General features: G+C 41.9%; 2 protein-coding genes across 4 annotated transcripts in view; both read left to right on the top strand.

Annotated features, from left to right (window-relative positions):
* LOC126068555 (zinc finger protein 501-like) overlaps window positions 1-24796 on the top strand; it is a 119189-nt gene extending 94393 nt beyond the window's left edge. Inside the window, 1 exon segment of the mRNA XM_049871222.1 lies at window positions 21530-24796. Within this exon segment, the coding sequence (XP_049727179.1) occupies window positions 21675-22892 (1218 nt within the window). The 5' untranslated portion in view covers window positions 21530-21674 and the 3' untranslated portion in view covers window positions 22893-24796.
* LOC126068549 (zinc finger protein 709-like) overlaps window positions 1-25903 on the top strand; it is a 476820-nt gene that overhangs the window by 438297 nt on the left and 12620 nt on the right. The window contains exons 11-12 of one of the 3 annotated variants that reach the window (XR_007515733.1): window positions 10304-10550; window positions 19004-19087. The exons of 1 other annotated variant lie outside the window; for it this stretch is intronic. Coding sequence is in view for 1 of the 2 variants with exons in the window: in XM_049871208.1 (XP_049727165.1) it covers window positions 19004-19130; window positions 19605-19657 (180 nt within the window). In the remaining variant the exon portion in view is untranslated. Of the gene's footprint in view, window positions 1-10303; window positions 10551-19003; window positions 19131-19604; window positions 21524-25903 lie in introns of those variants that run through there. One more of the 3 variants, XM_049871208.1, reaches the window with a different exon arrangement.

The raw sequence follows: 25903 nt of genomic DNA, 5'->3' as shown, positions 1-25903 counted from the left end.
CTGTCATTGGGTGCATAAATATTTAATATGGTTATATCTTCCTGGTCAATTGTCCCTTTAATCATTATGTAGTGTCCTTCTTTATCCTTTGTGGTGGATTTAACTTTAAAGTCTATTTTGTCAGAAATTAATATTGCTATTCCTGCTCTTTTTTGCTTATTGTTTGCTTGATATATTTTTTTCCATCCTTTGAGTTTTAGTTTGTTTGTGTCTCTAAGTCTAAGGTGTGTGTCTTGTAGGCAGCATATAGACGGATCGTGTTCCTTTATCCAGTCTGAGACTCTCTGTCTTTTTATTCGTGGGGTTAGTGCATTTACATTCAGCGTAATTATAGATAAGTATGTGTTTAGTGCTGTCATTTTGGTGCCTTTTTATGTGTGTTGTTGAGAATTTCATTTTTCCACTGACTTTTTTGTGGTGAGACGTTTTTCTTTGTAAATTGTGTGTTCCTCATTTTCATAGTAGTTGAATTTATGTTTGCTGAGTCTTTATGTTTTTCTTGGTTTTTATTTTGAGTTATGGAATTATACCTCTTTGTGGTTACCTTAGTATTTACCCGTATTTTTCTAAGTAAAAACCTAACTAGTATTGTCCTATATCGCCTTGTATCCCTCTCCAAATGGCAGTTGTATGCCAGCTGTATTTAGTCCCTCTTTTTGATTATTGTAATCTTTTACGTAATGACTTCAATGATTCCCTTTTTTGAGCTTTTTTTCTTTTTAAAATTAATCTTAATTTGTTTTTGTGATTTCCCTATTTGAGTTGATATCAGGATGTTCTGCTCTGTGACCTTGTATTGTGCTGGTATGTGATATTATTGGTTTTTGGACCCATTTCCTTTAGTATTTCTTGTAGGCTTGGTTTGGTTTTTGCAAATTCTCTAAGCTTGTGTTTATCTGTAAATGTTTTAATTCACCTTCATATTTGACAGAGAGTTTTGCTGGATATATGATCCTTGGCTGGCAGGTTTTCTCCTTCAGTGCTCTGTATATGTCATCCCATTGCCTTCTTGACTGCATGGTTTCTGCTGAGGAGTCTGAACTTATTCTTATTGATTCTCCTTTGTAGGAGACCTTTCTTTTATCCCTGGCTGCTTTTAAAATTTTCTCTTTATCTTTGGTTTTGGCAAGCTTGATGATAATATGTCTTGGTGATTTTCTTTTTGGATCAATCTTAAATGGGGTTCGATGAGCATCTTGGATAGATATCCTTTCATCTTTCATGATGTCAGGGAAGTTTTCTGCCAACAGATCTTCAACTATTCTCTGTGTTTTCTGATATCCCTCCCTGTTCTGGGACTCCAATCACCCGCAAGTTATTCTTCTTGATAGAGTCCCACATGACTCTTAGGGTTTCTTCATTTTTTTAATTTCTTTTATCTGATTTTTTTTCACCTATATTGGTGTCAATTCCCTGGTCCTCCAGATTTCCCAGTCTGCATTCCAACTGCTCGAGTCTACTCCTCTGACTTCCTCTTGCGTTGTCTTATTCTGTAATTTTATTGTTAATCTTTTGGATTTCTGAGTGCAGTCTCTCTATGGGTTCTTGGAACTTATTAATTTTTCCACTACGTTCTTGAATAATCTTTTTGACTTCTTCCACTGCATTATCAGTGTTCCTTGGCTTTTTCTGTAGATTGCCTTATTTCATTTCTGAAGTCATCCCTGATGTCTTGAAGCATGCTGTAAATGAGTTTTTTATATTCTGCATCTGGCAATTCCAGGATTGTATCTTCATTGGGGAAGATTTTGTTTCTTTGGTTTGGGGAGTTGTAGAAGCAATCATGGCCTGCTTCTTTATGTGGTTTGATATCGACTGTCATCTTTGAGCCATCATTAAGATATTGTAGTGATTTAGTCTATATTTGCTAACTGAGTCTTATCTTGTTTTGTTTTCTTTGAATATACATAGATGGGCTACTAGATTGCGCTGTCTTGATTGTTGTAGCCCTTGAATCACTTATGTCCTCTTACCAGCTGGTTTGGGCTGTTATCAGATATATAAGCCTAAGAGTCCATTCACTATTCTTGAGTAGAATCTGATTTTGTGTCACCAAGTGTGTGGTGCAGACTCTCACCTATCCACCTAGAGAAGTAGTGGTGATAGTTGTGTGCACCATATTCTAGTAGCAGCAGGGTTTCACACTCCAGGGGGGTCAAGATGGTGACAGGCTTCCCCCAAGTGCTAGTGAGGTAGGTGTGTCTCTATTCCTAAAGCACTTTGGTGGGTGGGCTCTGCAGCTGTACCTTAGGCCCCCAATGCAAGTACCTGTACAGATTGGTAAGTGTCACCGTCCTTCAACCCCTAAGGCCGGAGGCTAGGTGGTCTGAGGGAGCTTCAGCCCTCAGTTCCCTGTTGTGGGTCAGTGAGGGCTCTGTTGAATATGCAGAGATATCAGACTTTGGAAACTTGTCTTTCCAGTAATCAGCTAAAACAATTACAGTCAGATCTCTATGAGAAATATCTTTTCGTTATAATAGCCACCTTTTTCCCTGTAGGGATGAAAACCCAAGACTGTGGATCACATATGGTTGGCTGGAGCTGGTTGTGTGTTTTTAGTCCAATTAGGGAAGGATTTTTGGTCCCTGGGTTTTTTGTAGCTACTTCTCTCAGGCCAGGAGAATGGGTTAGGAAAAGACCAAAAAAAAAAAGAAAGGAAAGAAAAAAAAAAACGCAGCCCAGTTCTCTCTCTGGCTCAGGAAATTCCAATCTTAATGAAGCTGCCTGGGAAGGGGATGGGAGGGTTCAGATAAATAGGAGAGAGTAGCACCCCAGAATATAGACAAAGTTACTTATCTTGCTTGGGATGACTGTTTTATGTGAGATTCCCGAGGGGCACGTCGACTGCGCGCTGGCTGGGTAGAGATTGCCCCCGAGGGTCAGGCCCCTGTCCTGTGCTTGCACTGTCTCAGAAGCCGCGGTTATTTCCTCAGCTCCCAGTCCAAAGCCCAGCGCCAAGGTTCCCTGTCTGGGACGCCGCACTGCCGCTGCAAAACCAGTTGCTCCCCCCTGGTGACTTCTCCACCTGTCAGCCGCGTCGCTGTGCTGTCTGTGTGCACTGGCTGGGCTACCCCCGTGGTCAATTCTGGGGGGTAGGGCCGCGTCCCGTGTGTGTGCCATCACAGGATGCCCTGTTCAGCTCCCCTGAGCCCAGTCCAAAGCCTGGCGCCAAGGTTTCCTGACTGGGACGCTGGTTCCAGGCTCCGAAAACAGTCTCTGCTTCCCTGTGGTTGTTCGTTCTCAGTCTCTGTCACTGAGGTCAACTCTTTAGATCTGTGTTTGATGCTCAGGGTTCGTAGATTGTCACGTATGTGATCGATTTACTTGTTTTTCCGAGTCTTTGTTGCAAGAGGGATCCGAGGTAGCTTCTACTTAGTCAGCCATCTTGGCCCTGCCTCCTAACATCCTTTCTTTTATTACCAGCTGGTAACCTTGCAGTCTCCGTGACTGTCATGTCTCTTCAATGATTTTAAAGCCCCTCCTCCTTCCAATTCATAAATGTCTGTCATCTATTTGCATTTCAAATACCCCTCCCTGACAGCAGATCTTTCTGATATCCTGGAAGAAAGGTTAAAACTGTCCCCTGCACATCTTGCCATCTGCTAATCCCAGACTGGAGACCCTTATAAATATGTTATGGAAAGCAGTTTAATCAAAGGAGAATAAAAGAAAGAATCATGTATGTATGGAGGTTTATTTACCTCAGCTGTTTCGAAGGGTGAATCTCGTCCAAGGTCATCATTTTCACAGTGATAACATACGTGTAAGAGACAATGGGGTGGTGAGGGGGTTCACCTTGCTTCTGCATACTGGTGTCCGGGGTGGACATGAGCTTACCCACCAAGAAAACATTCCTGTACTGTGTATTCTAGCAGTATCACAAAAATGTCTCCTTCATTAGAAAATAACCCAATGGTAATGATTCTAACCACCAACTAATACCTCACTGTTGCACGTGTGCTCCATGGAACAAGAGCAGTAGCCCCATGTGGGAGCTTTTCAGAAACAAAGTTTCTGGAGCCCCACCTCAGGCCTATAGAAATAGAATCTGCATTTTAACAAGACCGACAGGTGATGTGTTTTTGTGAGAAAGTTTGAGAACCACTGGTCTAACTGAAGGAAGAGTAAATAGGATCAGAATTACCTTGAGGTAGTGGAAGGTAAAAGTAAGAATAGAGTTGGAGGGGCCGTAATTAAGCTGAATATTACAATGAATTTTGGCCTCCTAAAGTTTATTATACATAAACTGATAATAGTATATCTGGGGTATTCATTTTCATAGGCGATTAGAGGACAAAAACGTCTAAAACATCTCCTTTATGGCAATAAAGAGAAGTTGAAAAACAACGTTCTAGGGGTATGGAGGTACAGAAGGCTTTGGTGAATCGTAAGTGACACTAAATTGAGTTGATGGATATTGAGTATAATTGATAATCTTGGTATATTCTTGGTATACCATATTTTTTACCAAATACTACACACCTTCTACTTTGGTTTGCCGACTGTGCCCTCCCCTCACAAGGTATTTTTTAAGTGCCACCATCCCAAATTTTTTAAAATGTTGCTGTACAAAAATAGTTGGCATGGCACACTTACAAAAATACTTTGTGGGGGGAGGTCGTAGTTGCCAAATAAATGTAGAAGGCGTGCATTATTACATCTCAAGATTTCTATCTATTATATCCAAAGCACTTTGAAAATAAAGTTAATCATTGTTAGAGGCATTTTGTGATAATTTTTTTTGTAGTGGTTTTATTTAACTTTGCATTACTTTTGTAATTCCCTATATCAGACGTATAAAAAAAACCTGATAGTTTGAGTGTGAATACCGCTAGACTGAATCAAGATTTCCAGAGCTCATGCATAGAAAATGATTGATTTACATACCGCTGCTGATCCTGAATTGCAAAGATTTGAATTAACTGCATGGGACCGAATGGACTAAAAGTTCACTATGGTTACAAATACTCCATCAGAGTCAAGCTCTCAGAACAAAATGGGACAAAAACTACATAAACTCACCCGTCTGTTGAGTCCAGGTGAAAAGCCAGGCCTATACTCTTAAACAACATAACAGAATTGAAAGCAAATAAAGAACCCAGGGCCTTAAAACGTGTACATCAATTCCTTGGTAAGACTGACTCATTTCTACAGAAAACCAGGTCCTAATATCAGATGGGTAGTTATCAGACCCTGTGAGAAAACCCGAATTCCTCAAAGAGGAAAGAAAAGATAAAACAAATGGGAACTCATTTTCCCAATGTGGAAGAAGTTGCAGGTGGGAACTCATTTTTCCAAAGTGAGCCCTGAAATTCCAAATTGCTTCTAATATATTTAGTTTACAGTGTTTTTCGATATGAAACCCAAAGCAGCATCCCAGTAGGTGGAGTTTGAGGCTCCCTTGTCAAGGATCCTATTCCCAGGGGCTGAAACTCTGCTCTCCCCAAGTCCAATAAAATTCCTAGCAGGGTTTGGTTACTGTTTCGTTTTACAGTGTACATCCACTGCATGAGAGTTCCCTGATGAGAAGCCTGATGCTGTGGCCCATCTCATGCCCCAGCTTATTCCAACATAAGTGTCTCTCTATTGGTAGTTTCCTGGAGACAGGCCTCCTCTCAGCTCCCTCAGGACAGGCTCCTCTTGGCCTCCTGAGGACAGGCTCCTGTGGCCCTGCTGTCTATCACCAGTGACTGGCAGTGGGCTTCAAAGGTTTGCTACTTTTTGTCCAGGTTCACTGACATTTCCTGGGTAAGCTGTAAACAACTTGTAGCTTGATACTTTTTCTCTGGTTGTGGGCTTTTCCCACACTAAAGCAGTAGAAACTTTTAAACCGATCAATAAATTCGTAGCACATGTCAACTCCAACGCTTAGACCCTCTTACCTGCCATACTTAATGCCCTCTCATACAGTTCCAACATGTTGTTGCTTTGTCCCCAGGTGTAATCACCTGTGTGGCCCTGTATCCAAGTGTGCTGTAGGATCCTCTGGCTCCTATGAGTACGTAATTCTGACCTTAATGTTAGTGTGTTTTTCTTTCCGCGGTTGACAGAGCATTGTGCAACACCCACAGACCCTTTTTGCGGGGAGATTAACACATGTATTCTATGGCCGAGAGATTTTTTTTTCTTTAATTAACCTTGAAGAACTTTAGATCCTACTCTTTAAGCCTCTTTTATACATGCCTCAGGTCATAAAACATGTCTGGATGTGTGCACAGTAAAATGGAAAAACTGCTTCCCTTTTTCAGGGCTGTGTGGACAAGGTCACAGTAACTAATTATTCCTTCGCCTTTTACTCAAACTTCCCCTCCTTTCTTTTCTCCATTTCTAGAAAGGCATTACCATTTACCCTGTTGGTTATGTCAGAAAGGTGGAAATCGGGCGTGTTACTTCTGTTTACCTCAGTCACTGCCCATGAAATCAGTCTTCAAGTTCTGCTACTTGGACCTCCAAAACATAGTATTGTCTACTTCTGTAACAGATGTTCATCTCCCTCAATATTTGTTGTCACCTTGGACTTTCATCATAGAATTCCTGAGTTTCCGTTCTAAATCTGGTCGCCTAGGACCACCATTTTATATCCCAGTAGTCCTTGCTACCAGATGGGACCATGTGATTGAGTTCTCTTCAATGACCTCTAACTAAAAGTGTCATATGTAATTTCTAAGAAATGTCCTTAAAGGTAGACAACTTACCTCTCTAAGTATATTTGATTCCTGAATTCCGCATTTCAGTTTATATTTGCACTTAAGACAACCCAGGCTTTTCTCTGTGGAGGAAATAAAGGACAGCCATGGCTAGATCCCAAACATCAGGGGGAGCCACTCAACCACAGGCCCCGACTTAGAGCGCTTTAGGTTCTGGTAGGGAAGCCACCTCCTTAGCAGTGAGCATCCCGGAAACTGGAAGTGGAAGTGAGCGTTCTGGGTGGGCAGCCACGGACGTGGCAGTCGTGTTGTGGTGTGAGGGCTCTGTTCCTCAATGGCCTGAGGTTACCTGTAGTCTGCTCCCCCTACGCCCCTCTGTTCTCTTTTTATTTGCAGTCCAATCTGGGCCAGACCCTTTGGCCTGGTCTACCACTGGTCGCTTACACACACGCACAGGCTCGCACACTAACTGGTGTCGGGGTGGACATCAGATCACACACCAAGAAGACATTTGTGCACCGTGTATTCCAGTGCCGTTAGGAAAATGCCTCTGAGGCCTCCGTGGGGATTTCCCCCCATTCCGTCGCGGTTCCCCTCCCGGCTAGCAGCCGCCAAGCCAGGGCTTATCATTTCGTTTTGGCTGGAGCACACTGCACGGCTCTAAGCACAATTTGTACTTGGTGCCGGTACTTTGGGCATGCGCAGGACCTGAAGACCTGTGTCCTCAGTTTGTCCTTGGACATGGACTTCACGACATGATTCAACATCTGGACCTCCAGATGTGGACATGGGAGAGCTAAGGGCAGAGAGTTCTGGGCACCAAAACCAACCCCCAGAGGCCATCGGAATTAAAAGCATCCCCAACCCCCTCAGAGAGGGAGCACATGGCCTCATGTTTGTGGAATCCTGCTTTGCTCCTGGTCTCCGCAGACAATAAATTTCCATTTTGTTTCTCTTGTAACTGGTGGTTTGGTGTCTGTCTTATTTCAACTGGCTAATAGGACGCAACAACAGCCCTCGTTCGGTTATATCTCCTCCATAAATGAAATAGTGGTAATAAATATAATCACCATCCAGTGTTTCTTGATTCCAAGTGTGGCTCAGCATCGCCAACACTACTTGATAGTTTTAGGGTCCTACCGCAGACGTGCGTAATCAGAATCTGCATTTTTGCAAAATTCACATGTGATGTGTGTGCAATCAAGTTTAGGAGCCACTGGTGTAACTGAAGAGTAAATAAGGCCATAATTATCCTGACGCAATGAAATGGTGCAGCAGAAATAGGGTTTAGGAGCTTAAAATTTCCTGGATATTACAATCAGTTCAGGCCTTCGAAAAACAATGATTACAAAAACCGATACAGAGTATGTCTGAGGTATCAATTTTAATGGGTAATTTGGGAGAAAAAAATGTCTAAAACTGCTCTTTCGGGCTAAAATAAAGAGGAAATAAGGACGACTGGGGACAGATCCCTAATACAACAGGGAACTACTAAACCCAGCGGTCCCGAGTAGCATCGTTGTGGGTTCCCGTATGGAAGCCCTTCTCTGGGGCACCAGCATCCCCGGAAGCGGAAGTGGGCGTCCACAGTCGGTAGCTGTGGTCGGTGTCCGTACCGGTCCGCTGCCCGGCGAGCGCAGGTCGTGTCCCGGGTCTGAGGGCGCCGCCCCAGCTCCCCGCGCCCTCCTGGTCCCTCTGCTCCCAGAGCCTCGGGCCTCCCTGGAGCCGGGGAGCCGCCGCCGCTTGTCCGCTTGTTTCCTGCGCGTCCCCGGCCCCGCGGCCGCAGCTGCTTCGTGGAGGCCGCGGAGGTGGGACCTGCTTGTGTCGGTGCGTGGACAGGTGAGGTGATGGGAGCCGCGCAGACCTGTGGTGCTCAGGAAGCGGGGAGACATGCTGGGTGCCGGGCCTCCCGGGCGCCGGGGTCGCTCCCTGTGTGTGTCGGTGTGTGGACAGGTGAGGTGATGGGAGCCGCGCAGACCTGTGCTGCTCAGGGAGCGGGGAGACATGCAGGGTCCCGGGCCTCCGGGGTCGCTCCCTGTGTGTGTCGGTGCGTGGACAGGTGAGGTGGTGGGCACCGTGGCAGCCGCTCAGGGAGCAGGGAGACATCCAGGGTCCTGGGCCTCCCGGGCGCCGGGGTCGCTCCCTGTGTGTGTCGGTGTGTGGACAGGTGTGGTGGGAGGTGTGGGAGCCGCGCAGACCTGTGGTGCTAAGGGAGCGGGGAGACATGCAGGGTCCCGGGCCTCCGTGTTGGTGTGCCCATTTAGTCTTGTACACATGTGTTGTTGAAAATGCTGTTGAGCAAAATGAACCATCGATCCAATTTGGAATTAATGACTTCTTGGGTTTGGTATGCTCGAGTGTTTTGTTTTTATAATTTTGACCAAGATTACAGAAAAGGGAACATATTACGTGTTCTTCATCTTTGTAACTTTCCCTAAAGGGCAGTGAGGCAAGTTATACATATAAAATGTTTAACACAACCCCTGAGGGAGAATAAGTGCTCAGTAAGTAATATCTGCGATTATTATTATGGAAACCCTGATGGCGTAGTGGTTAAGAGCCACATCTACTAACCAAAATGTGGACAGTTCAAATCTACCAGGCGCTCCTTGGAAACTCTGTGGGGCAGTTCTGCTCTGTCCTATAGGGTCACTAATCGACTCAACTTCAATGGGTTTATTATTATTATTGGCGAGTCAAATAGATTTGGATTTTCTGTGACATCCAATGGGAAGATAGGAACAATTTACCATCTGAAAACCATTGTGAGAACTTTGGAGTTCTATTAAACCTTTTTCTTTGAGGACACTGAAGCAGGCAGTCCTGAAACGGTTATTAAGGGTTATTCACCATCCTATAATCGTTGTTTTTCAGAAAAGTCTACTCTGGCTGCGTTTTTGTTACAACTTTTATAGCACTTCACCATGATCGGTTGAATCCCCAGGTTCCTTGTCCTCTCGTGGCAGGAGGCTGAGGCGCAGGTGCACAGATTTCAAATTGACCCGTTATATGACCTTCCTGGGGTGATAATAGAGCGCCACGGCCATTTTTTTAGGGCTGTGTGCAATATTTTTAGAGCCGTGCACAAAAGCCCACTCACTAAAATTATGCGGACTGCGCACGCACCACCAAACTAAAGATCCTCCCCTCGCTGTTCATGCATATGTATGTCACTCCTTATAAAAAGAGCAAATCTCAAGAGATTTAGCTCCACATGGTTAATGATGACTGAACTTTGATACGTTCATTGGCCAAAGTTGAAAACTGTTCTCTTCCTGACAATTCACATTGATACGAGGTAACTGCGTGTGTTGATCTGTAAGGGATGGAGTTACACAGGTGAGCCCACAACTTCAATATTGTACCCCTAACTCCCTGGAGGAAATCAGGTTCAAGTTTTGCAGCCTGGCCAGGCCTGGTTGCTCCTCATGCTCCGGGAGAGGTAAATTCCTCCGTCTGTGGTCTTGCTGCAGAAAGGAGAGGCCCATGGAGCTGCCTGAAGAATGCAGGTGTGTGTTTGGGGGGCTGGAGCCTGTTCTGCCTTCAGTGTAAAGGCCCTCAGGGTGGAGCATTGCCCTGAGCCTGGGAGGAGGCCAAAGGCCTGTGACTCCCTGCTTCCTCCACACTGTTTCCTCCCTATCCGTCTTCCATTTCAGGTCTCAGGTGTGGTGCAGAGAGAACTAGTCCAGTCCAGGCAGCTGAGGACCTAGGGTGACCGTCTTGCGCATGCGTTAATCACAGGGAAGGATTTCAACTGCTCTGGCTGGTGTGTGGGCCAAGCATTATTCATCTGCCTCCAGACTGCCCAGTGCTCTGCTTCCACTCCTATCCCTCTTCCTGAAGGAACTTCTTAGGCTGAGAGACGACATTCCCTTAGAATTCTAGAAGTTGCAAAAGGAAATGGTGAGTTCTACGGAGAACTGGCTTCTCCTTAGCAAAGTGGGTGAGGCTGGATCTGAATTGTTGGGGGAGCAACTGTGTGCTGCGGGGATGTGGTTCCTCAGTGAAGAAAAAAGGTAGCAGAGGAGACCAAGGGACTGAGGCCCAGGAGGCACCCTGAGGCCCTCCCCCGCTGTCACTGGGCCGTTCCCCTATACACAGGTGGCTTGTCAGGATTTAGATGCCTGGGTTCACCTTCCTTATGTGACTCTCAGAGCTGGCACCGTGGGGCATTACCATCCCCACCGTGGGCCTTGGTGCTCTGTGTTGAATAACAGTCTCCTGAGCAGAATCTAGAGACAGAGCAGCTCTGGATGTGCAGACTGAGCCCCGCCCTCCAGAGCCATCCTTGTCCCATCTCTCTGAACAATGTTCTTGACTCCTTCTAGGCAGTGGAGCATATCTTGTGCTGTTCTAAAACCACAGCTCCCTGTTCACACTGTGATATGGGTTAGAAAAGGGGGTGGATAGTTTGTAGGGGAAGGCCCTGAATGTTTACTGGGTCCTGGATCATGGTAGTGCTCTCCCGATGTCAACAAAGTTATGAAACTTGGAACGGTGCATCCAGCTGGGTCCTGTGCACGCTCCACCGACCTGTTTTTCCTCCATTTGGGAATTTTTTTTTTACGTCGAGCTTTCAGGTGTGTGGAAAGCATGGCTCCCCAGTGTCGGTCCTTGTGCTCCCACTTATACCTAGAGCTGGTGTTTCATCTGTATAATTGTAGATGTTCTCCATAGCTTTAAATCAGGATCTAAAATTAAAGGGTTCTCTGATCCTATGAGATTTGTGTATTCATGTTCTCGGATTTACAGATTACGCTAGATGAAAATTCTAAGTTCCTAGTTGTGTTTCTAGTGAAAAATTTTCAACTGAATATAAACTTCTCAGACACAGAGGAATGCTTACTTTAACTTATCTAAAAGTTACTCTGGAGCTTACTTAAATCTTGAGGAAGTTCTCATCTTCTCTTTCCTGGAGATTGTTGGTAACTGTATTTAAAAGTTTATGATTACTACCAATATTATTGGTAATATTATAGCTTTGTCACCCAAGTCTTAATCCATAAACTCTGTGTTGTTTAGCTTTGCCTCTTTTGCGCTTACTGTAAATTCAGTTATTACTCTGGGTTCTTGAGTGACTTGTAATCCATACTCAATGTTGTAGTCTTTGATTGTCATGAATAAGTTCTTCAAGTTCTCTTCCCTTTCAGTAAGCTAGGTTGTGTCATCTGCATAATGCAGGTTGTTAACAAGTCTTTCCCCAATCCAGATGCTGAATTCTTTCTCATATAGTGTAGCTTCTCTGATGATTTGCCGAGCATACAGATTGAATAGGTTTGGTGAAAGGATACAACCCAGACACACACCTTCCCTGACTTTAAGCTATGCAGTATCCCCTTGTTCTGTCTGAAGGACTACTTCTTGGTGTATATGCAGGTATCGCATAGTCAGTGAAACACAGGAAAAGGTCTTTGTGGTGTTCTCTGTTTTAAGACATCAGCTGTGATATCCCTCATTCCATGTCCTCTTCTGAATCCAGCTTAAATTTCTGGCTGATCCTTGTTGACGTACTGCTACAACTGTTCTGAGTGATCCTTAGCAAAATTTTACTTGCATGTGATGTTAATGATATTGTTTGATGATTTCCACATTCTGTTTGATCACCTTTCTTTAGAATAGTCATAAACACGGATCTCTTCAGTCAGTTGGCCAGATAGCTGTCTTCCAAATTTCTTGGCATCGACAGTGAGCACTTGTAGTGCTGCATCCGCTTGGTGAAACATCTGAGTTGGTATTGCGTCAATTTCTAGAGCCTTGTTTTTCACCAGTGTCTTCAGTGTTGCTTGGCCTTCATCCTTCATTACCATCGGTTCTTTTTTTTTTTAATTGTGCTTTCAGTGAAAGTTTACAAATCAAGTCAATCTCTCATATAAAAAATTATATATACTTTGCTATATACTCCTAATTCCCCCCCCCCCCCCCCAGTGAGACAGCACACTGCTTCTCTCTATTCTCTCTTTTTGTGTCCATTCGGCCAGCTTGTGACCCTCTCTGCCCTCTCATCTCCCCTCCAGACAGGAGATGCCAACATAGTCTTGTGTGTCTACTTGATCCAAGAAGCTCATTCTTCACCAGTATCATTTTCTATCCCATTGACCAGTCCAATCCCTGTCTGAAGTGTTGGCTTTGGTAATGGTTCCTGCCTTGGCCTAACGGAAGGTCTGGGGACCATGACCACCGGGGTACTTCTAGTCTCAGTCAGACCATTAAGTCTGCTCTTTTTAAAAGAATTTGGGGTGTGCATCCTAGTGCTCTCCTGCTCCCTCAGGGGCTCTGTGTTGTGTTCCCTGTCAGCGCAGTCATCGGTTGTAGCCGGGCACCATCTAGTTCTTCCGGTCTCAGGCTGATGTAGTGTCTGGTTTATGTGGCCCTTTCTGTCTCTTGGGCTCATAATTACCTTGTGTCTTTGGTTTTCTTCATTCTCCTTTGCCCCAGGTGGGTTGAGACCAATTGATGCATCTTAGATGGCCACTTGCTAGCATTTAAGACCCCAGACGCCACTCTCCAAAGTGGGGTGCAGAATGTTTTCTGAATAGATTTTATTATGCCAGTTGACTTAGATGTCCCCCCATTTCCCTGCCCCTGCTATGCTGGCCTTTGAAGCGTTCTGTTTATTCAGGAAACTTCTTCGCTTCTGGTTTAGTCCAGTTGTGCTGACCTCGCCTGTAGTGTGTTGTCTTTCCCTTCACCTAAAATAGTTCTTATCGACTAATTAGTAAATACCTCTCTCCCTCCCTCTCTTCCTCCCTCCCCACCTCATAACTATCAAAGAATATTTTCTTCCCTGTTTAAACTATTTCTTGAGTTCTTATACTAGTAGTATTATGCAATATTTGTCCTTTTGCAGCTCAGTTCACTCAGCATAATACCTTCCAGATTTCTCCATGTTATGAAATGTTTCATGGATTCATCATTTTTCCTTATTGATGTGTAGTATTCCATGGTGTGAATATACCATAAGTTATTTATCCATTTATTACCATCGGTTCTTGAGTATCGGGTACCATCTGAAATGACTGAATGTTGACCAGTTTGTTTTGGTACAGTGACCGTGTGTGTTTCTTCCATCGTCTTTTGATGATTCCTTCATTGTTCAATTTTTTGCCCATAGAATCTTTCAGTATTGCAACTTGAGACTTGAATTTTTTCTTCAGTTCTTTCAGCTTCAGAAATGTCGAGCATGTTCTTCCCTTTTGGTTTTCTAACTCCAGGTCTTTGCACATGTCATAATACTTTGTCTTCTCAAGCTGTCATTTGAAATCTACTATAAATATAAAACAACATAAATATTTATAAATCTAATATAACTTTATTGATAAAGGAAATGAATAGAAGTCTTAACATTACTTATGACGTGTTGGGACAGACCCCAGTGCCTTTTTCCTTAGAACGTATTGGGTAATCTTGGGCATTTGCCCCTTTGAAATACTTTTTCAACGCAGTTTTTTGTGAAGTCCTAAAAAATAATGACATTGCTTGGAATTTTATGGAAGTGCATTGGAAATAACAATTTATCTGGGGAGAATCATTATCAGGGTACATCGTACCATTTTATTTACTGCTGTCTATTTGGATGTCATTTATAATGTTTTACCACTTTTTCATTGGGAACTTTAATCTACTTAATTATACTCCTTTTAGGTGTTGTTTATTTTAGCTAAAATGCATGTTGTCTTTTAAAAGTTCAGTGCTCAACTTATTGGTACTAGTGTTTGTAAATGAAACCTTTCCACCTTTGATATTTATTTTGTAATCTGAATGTGCAAAATCTCTTTAATCCCATAATCGTCTACACCGTCTTTTGGAGTTTTACATGTACTGTTCTTTAATCTGTAAAATGATATGGGGAGCTCCGAATTTGACATTCTTATTTCTTTACTTTTTTTCTTTAATTTTCTTTGTTGTCATGTACCAGATACAACCCTTTGGATGATGTTGAATCGGAATGGAATAATGGGTATCAGTTTTATATCTGCTTTTACTATCAAAATGTGGACTACCTAAGTGTGTATATTGTTTGGGTGTATATGTTTTGTCTATGGCCCTTTTTGGATTATCCATGTTCCTTTCCAACTCTACACTGGAAAAGTATTTTTTAAAATTTCTCTTTAGGTGCAAGTTTACAGAGGAAATTAGTTTCTCATTCAAAAATTTATACACAGATTCTTTGTGACATTGGTTGCAATCTCCACAGAGCATCAGCACTCTGCCCTTTCTGCTTTCCACCCTGGGTTCTCGGTATCCCTTCATACAGTTGTCCTGTCCCTTCCTACCTTCATGTCTTTGCTTTTGGGCAGGTGTTGCCCATTTGGTCTTGCATACTTGATTGAACTAAGAAGCACTTTGGTCACGTGTGTTACTGCTTTTTTTTAATAGGCCTGTCCAATCTTTGGTTGAAAGGTGGACTTTGGGAGTGGCTTTAGTTCTGAGTTAGAAGAGTGTCTGGGGGCCATCATCTCAGGGATTCTTCCAGTCTCTGTTAGACCACTAAATCTGTCCCCTTTTTTTGAATTTGAATTTTGTTCTACGTTTTTCTCCTGCTCTGTCTGGGACCACCTAGGTGACAACTTAAGAACAACGATAATGTAGCAAAGTTGTTTAAGTTCATTTGTTTTGCAACTTTTGCCACTATCTTTTTCTTACTGCACCACCAGTAGTAGAATCTCAGTGCCTTCTCTACAGTGAACCTCCTTTTCCCTTCTTTCCCATCCCTGCTGATCAGTAATAAATTTGTTCACTCTACATTTGCCTGTTTCCTAGATGTTAGATCCTGTGGTATTTGTCCTTTTTTGACTGAATTAATTTCACTCAACATAACATTTTAAAAGTTCATCTGTATTGTAGCATCTATCAGGACTTATTTCTCTTTGTAGCTAATCAGTATTCCGTTGCGTGGATAGACTCTTATTCTGTTCATCCATTCATCTGTTGATGGGCATTTAGGTTGCTTCCGTATTTTAGCTCTTGTGAATACTCCTGCAAGGAATGTTGGCATGCAGATTTCTGTCTTTAATTCTTCTGTTTATTTGCACAGGAGTGGGATTGCTGGTTCATATCGTAACTGTGGGGTGATCTTTTTGAGGAACTGCCAAACTTTTCTACAGGAGCTGTGCCGTTTTCCATTCCCAAGAGCAATAGATGATGGTTCCAGTTTCTCCACATCCTTGCCAACGCTTGTTATTTTCTATGTTCCTCCTTCCTTTTAAAGGCTAGTTTTGCTAGGTACAGAATTCTAGTGTAGTCTTTTTTTTTTTCTCTCTCTCAACAAAATGCTAAATGTTTCATTCTCCTTGTTTGCATGATTTCTTAAGACAAATATACTCTAATTCTAACCGTTCTTTTCAGTAAAAAGTTGATTTTTTTTTCTCCTCTGGCTTCTTTCCGTTTTTTCTTTTTGATTTTGAGCATTTTGAATGTGACATCACCAGGTATAGTTTTTTGCTATTTGTTCTTCTTGGTATTCTCTGAGCTTCCTGAATCTTTGGTTTGATGTGTGTCTTAGCTTTTTTAAGTTTCTCAGTCATTATTACCTGAAATATTTCTTTTTGTTTCTATTTTCTTTCCTTTCTGGCATCCTCAATATGTGGATAACCCTCTTCTAGTAATTGTCTGAGAGTTTTTGCATATTCTGTTCCATCTTTTTCATTTCAGTTTTGAGTTCGTTAACATATTTTCAAGCTCACTAATCTCTTCTTGGCTTTCTCCTGTCATTGGAGGAATTAGTTAAAGGTGTTTTTCATTGTTGTTACTAGCAATGGATTTGTGCCATTTCCTTTGGTTTCCTTGTTATGGTTTCCTTCTCTGCTAACTTTACCATGTGTTGTTACATGTTCTGTCCTTTATTATTAGCATTTTTAGTGTTAGAATAACTCAAAGTGTGTTAGTCGAAATTTTTGGTCTGATGATTACAAAATGTTGGCTCTACCTCAGGCTGATCTTGATGCTTGCACTGTCTCTTCAAGCTGTGGTTTTGTCTTTAGTATGCCTGGTAGATTTTTGTTGAAAGACAGGGATTATGTATTAAGTAAAAGAAATGAGGTAAATAAATAGGCCTTTCTTAGGAGATTTATTTTTTCCTGGCTAGTCATTAGGCTGTGTATACTGTAGTTCTCAGTTGCTCTGATGTTTGTTTTTTTCTTATCTATTGTGTCTGGGCTTCTTAGATACTTCTTAAATCAGGCCTGAGGCTTGCAATTCTGTTGGAATCCTCTTATTACGTAGGAGCCCTATAGATGAGGTTGTAAGGTAGGGACCAAAGGGAGGCCTGAGACAGCCCAGTGATTAAGTCTCAGTCTTAGTGAGCCTGTGCCCTGGGCAGTGACCCTACAGGTGCTCCTCTGCTCCCCCTCACCCACTTTGGTGAGACAGGAAGCCTAGATGAGGCTGCAGTTGGATGTTTTACTATTGCAGATCAGTTACACTCTGGTAAAATAGGTTCCCTTGAGGGAGGCTTTATCAGGTAGAACGAAACCCTGTGGGAAATTTTTGAAATGGCTGCTTTTCCTCTTCCCCCTACTAGAAGGAATCATAAGATTTTTCCCTGATGGTCTCACTGAGGACCTGATCGGGTTCCTGTAAGTAAAACTCAGAAAACTCTGGATTCACCTAAGTTTGGCCCCCTTGCATTTTTAACTTGGAAGTTGGTCCACATCCACTCTCCAGCAATTCATCGACTGTATTTTTACTGGGCATGAAGGTTAGTGGAGCCCTTTGGCTCCTGCACCTCTACTCTGGGACTTGTTGACATCAAAAAGCATGTTAAACATATATGAGTGTTTGCAGAATGTTTACAGTCTGCTTCTAATTTTTTAGAACTGAAAGTGCTATCCTTTTTTCTCTTCCCAAGCCAAGTTTCGCTAGTTAATGTTTTGTGAAATAATCATTTTGCTCCCTTCACTAATTTACTAAAGGGAAATATACTTCTGTTACTTGGCTGCTTATCCCCTTACTGGCCTGCATTTTATGTAGAATGTATCGCCACTCAGATATGTTGTCGTGATCTCGTCATACCAGGATTGATTAGAAATGACATAGACTGCTCATTTCACCCCTTCCCTAAGATGAGGAGTCTTTTTACTCTAAAGCTGCACTGGTTTAGGAGCCTTTTCTTTCCTCATGACAGGAGGAAGCCAATGGATTGGTGTTCTGTCACAGAGGTCACTCTTACAGACCCAGGGATTCCAGTGGTCAGGGTTCAGGTAGTCGTGGTTGTGTGCCTTCCAGGGGCTGCAAATGGGAGAGAATTTTGGAGCGGAGTCTCTAGAGGGCTGGTGTGTAACTGTTTCCTAGGCTTCACAGACAATTTAACAGATAAACTGCACTTCACCTGACTTAAAAAATGGTGTCTATTGTTGCAGATATTACATATACCGTAATATTCGCCAATTCAACAAAGTTTACCGTGTATGATTTGATGACATTGATTACGTTTCTCACATTGTGCCATCATTATGAAATGGAAATCATAACCTCTTCTCGGTCGGCAAACGCAAGGGTGTGCCGTTCTTGTGTCTGCGGAGGTTGTGCTCTTTGGCATAGGATAACATTAGATTCTTTTTATTTGAGGATGTATGAATTCATGTTTGTTGAGGGGAGCAGTCACTAATAATTAATGTACAGTTACATCACACCTTGAAATGTGAGGATTGTGTGGCAGTCTGGATTCTCCTGTTTCCTGTCTTATCTAAGCTCTTAAAATTGTATTCCCTTTGCATGTTTCTGAAAAGGGCAGAAGATGACAGAAGAACTGAGTTTTTGAGGAATAGGTGATTGACTTGTAAAAATTCCTAATTCTCCAAAAGATTTCAGCAGGTGAATCTGTCACCTTCTGATGTCTTCGAGTTCGAGAATATATGATCAGCTCAGGATCCTGGTTTGCCAGTTTGTGTAGGACCTTGGTCCTGCCATGGCTGTGAGGGGCAAAAGGAAACACTGTCCTTCTGCAGTGTTTTCCACTTGGTAATACCTCAGCCTACCTTTACCCTTTGCTTTTTGTTTTGTTGAGTGTTCTGGTGGGTCATATGGAACGAAGTGGAATTGTTTTTTAACAAGGAAGTGATAGTTTGGATGAGAGTATTTCTCTAATTTCTGCTATGTGGGTCTCAGTCAAACTGTGGAAAGCTTATCTGTGCTTGTTGAAAGTGTATGAGACAGGATGGAATCGATGAGGCAGTGAATGTAGTTAGTGAAGGGAAGAGACTGATGACTAGCCAAAGGTAAACCTTGGTAAAATGCAGAACTTTGTGTCAAATCCCTTTGAATTCTTAGTTCCCCTGGGCTCTGAGCCCTACCCTTCATTCTTGTAGACACTGAAGTCCATGGAACCTTGCTGATTCATAATGTATGGAATGTTTTAGGACTCAGTGGTTCTTGAGGATGTGGCTGTGGTCTTTAGCCAGGAAGAGTGGGCGTTGCTGGATGTTGCTGAGAGGAAACTCTACAGAGATGTGATGATGGAAACCTTCAGAAACCTGACCTCAGTAGGTAAGAAGGGCATCTTTTCTTTTTTTACTTCTTTCTTTAGCAAACAAAAATATTTGACTCATTGACTTTACTCCAGAATTTGGGCTGAGGAATGGGAATAAATTGTTAACTAAATCAGGTGTGGTCCCTTGGTCCATGGAGCTGACATATCCTGGATTCTGGATGAGCATAAAGCTCTTCTTATATTAAAGTGAGTTTTCATTTCTCCTGTGATGAAAAGCCCTGAGGCTTTCTAAGTGTTCTAAGTGTAAGCATTGGCTTCAGGGTCACTATGGGACATTGAGATGTAGGTGGTCTGGGACCTTGTAGAGAGTTTTACAGTATTTATTACAAGTTCAACATGATTATTTTGCTGTATATAAAGTCACACCCGTGGATCGTCAGAGATCCTGAAGAGGAAAATATTGGCTCACTGTCAAGAAAATGTTCATTGCTCTTCACTGTCTTCTCTCATGATGTGCATTTCTCCAATAGGACCGTGTGAGCTATACCCATTTGATTTCTCAGAGAAAAAAGGAAAGATCTGAGTACAGTGAGGATAGGACCCATCCAGGACCCCTGTGTCAGGAAGCAGCAGGAAAGCACGAATTTTTGGAAGGGCAAGCCCTGTGTGAATGGAATTATATTTCAATTAGTCAGCTAAAAAAACTCCCTTTTGGGTTGTGGAAACTACGTCACAGATACCTGAACTTACTTTTCTGACTTTAGCAGTGTTGTCAAAACTGTGGTCACGGAGAAGAGAGCCTTTTCTTCTTTAATGTTATATTGTGTATCGTGTCCAGTATTTTTCTTCTTCGTTCTCCTAACTACACTTTTTTATGTCACCATCACTCTCAGTCCTTATGGAATTATGTCGTAGTAAATTGCTTTTTAACCATTGCGAATGTGCTCAGTGAAATGTGGTTAAGTCTTTCTTTGTTCACAGCAGCCTTTTTCCCAATAACTCCTTTGTTTTTTGTTTCCTATTGTGAACCTCAACTTGAATATTTGGGTCAGTCTCCCAGAACCTTATTGCTGGTGAAAAGTTATCTGGTGAAGATACAATGCTGCAATACATAAAGAATAAACCCCAGTTGTCCATGTTAGGAGAAATCTGCAGATGGCATGGCAATGTAGATCACTCTAAAACCCAGGGGAAATATTTGATGTGAGTGTCATTCAAAGAAGAAAACAGTGCCTCAGGAGGAAGAGCAAAGTGTCCTGACATTAATGTACACACATATATATTTATGTATGTATATTAGCACTTTCAGCCAGTATTGTAAATGTTTAGTACTTGCCAAGGTAAACGAAGACAGTGTATGCATTGCATAGAAAACAAATCTGTTCCCTGTCAGGTTTGGACCCAAGTAGGCAATAGTCAGTGGTGCCCTGCTCAAGAATGGCAACTATTTGTGCTACTTTGAGTATGTGTCACTCTCCGCAGTCCTGCCGGTAATCCAATTTCCTGCATCAGGCTCCTGAGACTTTCGGTGTCCATGTGGGAGAGTAGATTATTGACAGGACCCTGAAGAACGACATACATTCAGTTGACAGAATGACACACATTCAAATTGACACACCCTTGACTGCTATCTTTGATCGGGGCACAGCTGTTTTTTACCTACTGACGTCAAAATTGAATGGGCAAAATATTTAGTTTCTATACAAAATATTTGCTGCCCTTGTTTCTGTAGGCAGTTCCTGAACCATTACGAACCATTTTGAAATTTTGATACCTACAAACATGTATACGTTCTCACTTTTGACTGTCTCTGTACCTATTTTGCATGCATGATTATGGTAAAAAAAATCTAGTATCCAACTATTTTCAGCATTAATGATGGATATTTGGTGGTAATGAATGTTGAGATGAAAACTAAGTAATGCCGGCTGTGATGGTTAAGATTGTGTGAACATGGCTGGGCCGTGATTCTCACTGGTTTATCACTTATGTAATGATATAACTTGGTAATTATGGAATCATGTTGTCATCCTTTCTTTTCTGATGTAATGTCATCCTCCATTTTCACATAATGCCAAAATTGCATAACGAGCTGGTCTTTGGAACTTAACCATGTTGATAAATGAGGAGAAGGTGTACACAACACACACACATAGACGTCTATGTATATGAACATAGATGGAAAAGTATGCGTTTTGGAAATTTGTATATTACAGCATATTCAAATAGATGAGTGAGATACAGAGTATTTGAAACGTATTTCACCTGGACGCGGTTATCAGAAAGCCTCATATTTTAAGGATATTCTGTGAGAGTAATGGTCGTATTTCTGCTATGGGATTTAACCTAGGAAACATGGGACAAGTCAGGAAAAAACCAAGCATGTTCTGAATATTTGGTAATGGTGAAATGGGAACACATTAATTTCCAACACCATGTTCCCTATTTTTAACAGCAGTCATACAATAGAGAACTTCCATGAAAGTAATGAGGGCACTCAGTCTTGGAAAACGTTCAGCTGGATTCCAGATCTTACTGCGCTCAAAAGAAACCCACCAGGAATAAACTCTTTTGAATACTCTGATTGTGGAAAGGTCTTCATGGATCACTCAGCATGTAACCATCATATCAGATCTTCCACCAGATGCAGTGCCTTTCAGGGTAAGGGATGTGGAGAATCCTGCAGCTGTTCCTCTCACTTAACCACGCCTTTGAGAGTTCTTCATGGAAATAAACGCCATAAATGTAAGGTGTCTGGGAAGGATATGATTTGTATGTCAACCCTTAAGAATCCTGTGCCAGCACTCACTGGTGAGAAATGCTACGAATGTAACAAATGTGGGAAAGGATTTTGTAGTTTGTCATCCCTTTGTACAGACGTGAGTGGTCATAAGCATGCATGTAAAGAATGTTGTAAAATCTGTAGTCCTTCATCCCTCATTTTACCTAAAAAATGTCCTAACAGAGAAAAGCCTTATGAATGTGTGGAATGTGGGAAAGCCTTTTGTTATTTCTCAGCCCTTAGTGTGCATAAAAGGACTCACAGTGGAGAAAGGCCTTATGAATGGAAACAGTGCGGGAAAGCCTTTATTTGTTCCTCCCGCCTCAATTCACATATAAGAACTCACAGTGGAGAGAGGCCTCATGAATGTAAGGAATGTGGGAAAGCCTTTATTCGTTTCTCTCACCTCACTTCACAGAAAAGAACTCACAGTGGAGAGAAACCTTATGAATGTATACCCTGTGGGAAAGCCTTTAGTTGTTCCACAGCCCTCATTAGGCATTAAAAAATACACAATGGAGTGAGGCCTTATAACTGTACAGAATGTGGGAAAGCCTTCATATATTCCTCATGCCTTACTATGCATAAAAGAGGTCACAGTGGAGAGAAACCTTATGAATGTAAACAATGTGGGAAAGCCTTTATTTGTTCCTCCCGCCTCAATTCACATATAAGAACTCACAGTGGAGAGAGGCCTCATGAATGTAAGGAATGTGGCAAAGCCTTTATTCGTTCCTCCCACCTCACTTCACATAAAAGAACTCACAGTGGAGAGAAACCTTATGAATGTACACAATGTGAGAAAACCTTCAGTTGTTCCCCAGCCCTCAGTAGACATAAAAAAACTCACAATGGAGTAAGGCCTTATGAATGTACGGAATGTGGAAAAGCTTTTATTTATTCCTCAGCCCTTAGTATGCATAAAAGAACTCACAGTGGAGAGAAACCTTATGAATGTAAGCAATGTGGGAAGGCCTTTAGTTGCTCCTCGCGTCTCACTTCACATAAAAAAACTCAGTGGAGAGAGGCCCTATGAATGTACACAATGTGGGAAAGCCTTCAGTTGTTCCCCCGCCCTCAGTAGGCATAAAAAAACTCACAATGGAGTAAGGCCTTATGAATGTGCGGAATGTGGAAAAGCCTTTATTTATTCCTGAGACCTTACTACGCATAAAAGAGCTCACAGTGGACAAACCTTATCAATGTAAGCAGTGTGGGAAAGCCTTTATTTGTTCCTCACGCCTCACTTCACATATAAGAACTCACAGTGGAGAGAGGCCTTATGGGTGTAAGGAGTGTGGGAAATCCTTTGTTCAGACCTCACACCTCGCTCGCCATCTGAGAATTCTCAATTGAGAAAGGCTTTATAGACCTAAGCAACGTGGAAAGCCTTTAGTTGTTCCTGGCACCTCACTTCACATATAAGAACTCACAGCAAGTTGATTGATTACTCTTAGGTCAAAAGTGAGATATTTCATCCTTACAGTTATGATTTTGAACAGCAAATTTCTGTAAGTTTATAAATAAAGAACAAACACTTTTAGTACGAAATTAATCCTAACTCAAAGGATCATCAAACATAATTTATGCCTTTGGGAGAAATGCCAGTTTCATTGTAACTGGGACTGTCCTCATAAGTGTTTGTTACTTTCTCAGTCTAAGCTAAATTTTACCTTTGTTAAAGTCTTTGCTATTACCAGTGAGGCTGCAGGGAATAGCATTGAGCAAATGTGGTTTTATATTATTTAATGTTATATCCTTGATGTTATTTTGCAAACAATAAAATACACTCATCTTTTATTTGGATCAGACTGTTTTGTTTTCATATTTGAAACATTCCTTCCATTCTTATCGTAAACTGTTTTGAGTGTTATAATTAATAACTGTCATATAGTGATACTTAGAAACTGTGTAAATACTCTTGTTTTCATTGTACTTTGGCCTACCTATATTAGTATTTGCATATAATTATGTATTATTATTACTGTGGTCTTTACCGGATGATATTTTTTGTTCCAATACCCAATTAAATATATCTATTAATTTTTTTTTTATTAATTGGCATTCTGAAAGAAATAGATTTTCTTTCACTCTGATATTTGTTCTTGATTATTCATAATAGTATACGCAGTGCACAGATTATCATGGAGTTCCATTCCTAAGTGCATTTGTTAGTTGAATTTGCACGCCGGAACGCTTAGGTACGATTATTTGTATGTAATGTCATTTAGTCGGATTTTTTCCTTAGAATATACTGTACAGTGTACCTTTTTATGCATAAAAAAGGTCTAAGGAAACACTTGTAGTTTCAATAAAATATCTTGAACATGATAGTACAGTGATAACAGTAATGATGTTTTGATGTGCATTACAAAGTTGTAACCGTGTGTTATTACGAACCTCTGCCACTTCATTGGATTCTGTCTTGATACGTTTCTCTCACCTCTCAGTTTGGGAGGCTAGGAGGCTGTCCTCCTAGGCACCGCACATGTGAGCCCCCTTCATCAGGTGGTGGGGGAGGGAAATGCAGAGCATGGACCCTGTCCCTGCACAACTCCTTCCCTGAAATTACAGGGGATGTTGGCGTCTGCCCAGCTGCAAACAGTAAGAACGAGCAACACGGAAACACTGTATCACTAGTGGGCAAGGGATCCAGGACTGGAGTTGCTGCAAGAGGGGATCTTTGTAATAGGATGAGCCAGATTCAAAAGTCATGGATCAGTCCACTAAATGACTGGGACATGGGCATACAACAGTAAAGATGGAGAGAAGCTGGTATAGATAAAAGACAGTAAAAGGACAAGGGATTTTACATGAGAGTGGAAGAAGATTAACTCCCAAGTGGTACTAGGGATTGAGACTGATTCTGACCTCACTCCTGGAATCAGAGGTACAAAGGGTGTGAGATAAAATTGAAAGCATTGAATTGATTTTTAAAAACCCAGAAGAAATCTCGAGAAAAGAGGCTTTTTCAAAAAAAGCAGAATATCCACAAACAAGATCTCTGGGTATTGCAGGAAGAAAGATTTGCCCACTTTCACCCACCTCTACTTTCCTTCTCATGAGTTTTTTTGTCCTCTTTTTCCTTCCATTCCATCAGTGTTTTCCAACTTTTATAGCTCTGCTTTATTCTGTTTATTTTTGTACCTATCTTTAAGTTCACTTTATTTGGTTCCACAATCAGCACCTATGAAAGCAGTAGTGAGGAAATCAAAAGACACATTATATTGGGCAAATGGGCTTCAAGAGATCTCCTTAAAGTGTTAAAAAGCAAAGATGTCACCCTGAGGACTTAGGTGCACCTGACTCAAGCCAGGCTGTTTTCAATTGCCTAATTTGCATTTTAAAGCTGAGCAGTGGATAAAGAAGAGTGAAGAATTGAGGCCTTCAAATTATGGTGCTGGGGGAAGAATATTGACTATACCACGGATTGCTGAAGGAATGAACAAATCTGTCTTGGAAGAAGTGCAACCAGAATGCTCCTTGGAAGCAAGAATGGCAAGACTGCGTCTCACATACTTTGGTCATGTAGTCAGGAGGAATCAGTCCCTGGGGAAGGACATCACGCTTGGTAAAGCAGAGGTTCAGCAAAAAAGAGGAAGACCTTCAAAGAGATGGATTTACACAGAAGTTCTAACAGTTGGCCCAAGCACAGCAAGTATTGTTGGGATGGCGTAGGACCTAAAAATGTTCTGTTGTACATGGGATCGCAGTGATTCGGAATTGACGCAATTGCATGTAACAACAACAATCTTTAAGTTCACGAAACCTACTTCCTGCTGTGTATGTAATGATATGAAACCTATCTACCTCTTCTAATTTTGTAATCATGTGTTTCAGTACAGAATTTATGACTAGGTTCAGTTTCTCATATCTGATCCTGTTGTCTATATTGGTTCATTTCCTGTGTGTCTGATAATTTTGTGGTTCTGTGATGTCATATTTTTTAGATTTTCTTATTATTTGGAATCATGTTTAAGGTATACTAAAAGAATAAGAGTTGTTCATACATTTGTTATCAAGGCTTAATGGCTGTCAATATGTTAG

This window comes from Elephas maximus, chromosome X, assembly GCF_024166365.1.
Source record: "Elephas maximus indicus isolate mEleMax1 chromosome X, mEleMax1 primary haplotype, whole genome shotgun sequence".
Lineage (NCBI taxonomy): Eukaryota > Metazoa > Chordata > Mammalia > Proboscidea > Elephantidae > Elephas > Elephas maximus.
This window is presented reverse-complemented; position numbering and strand designations above follow the sequence as displayed.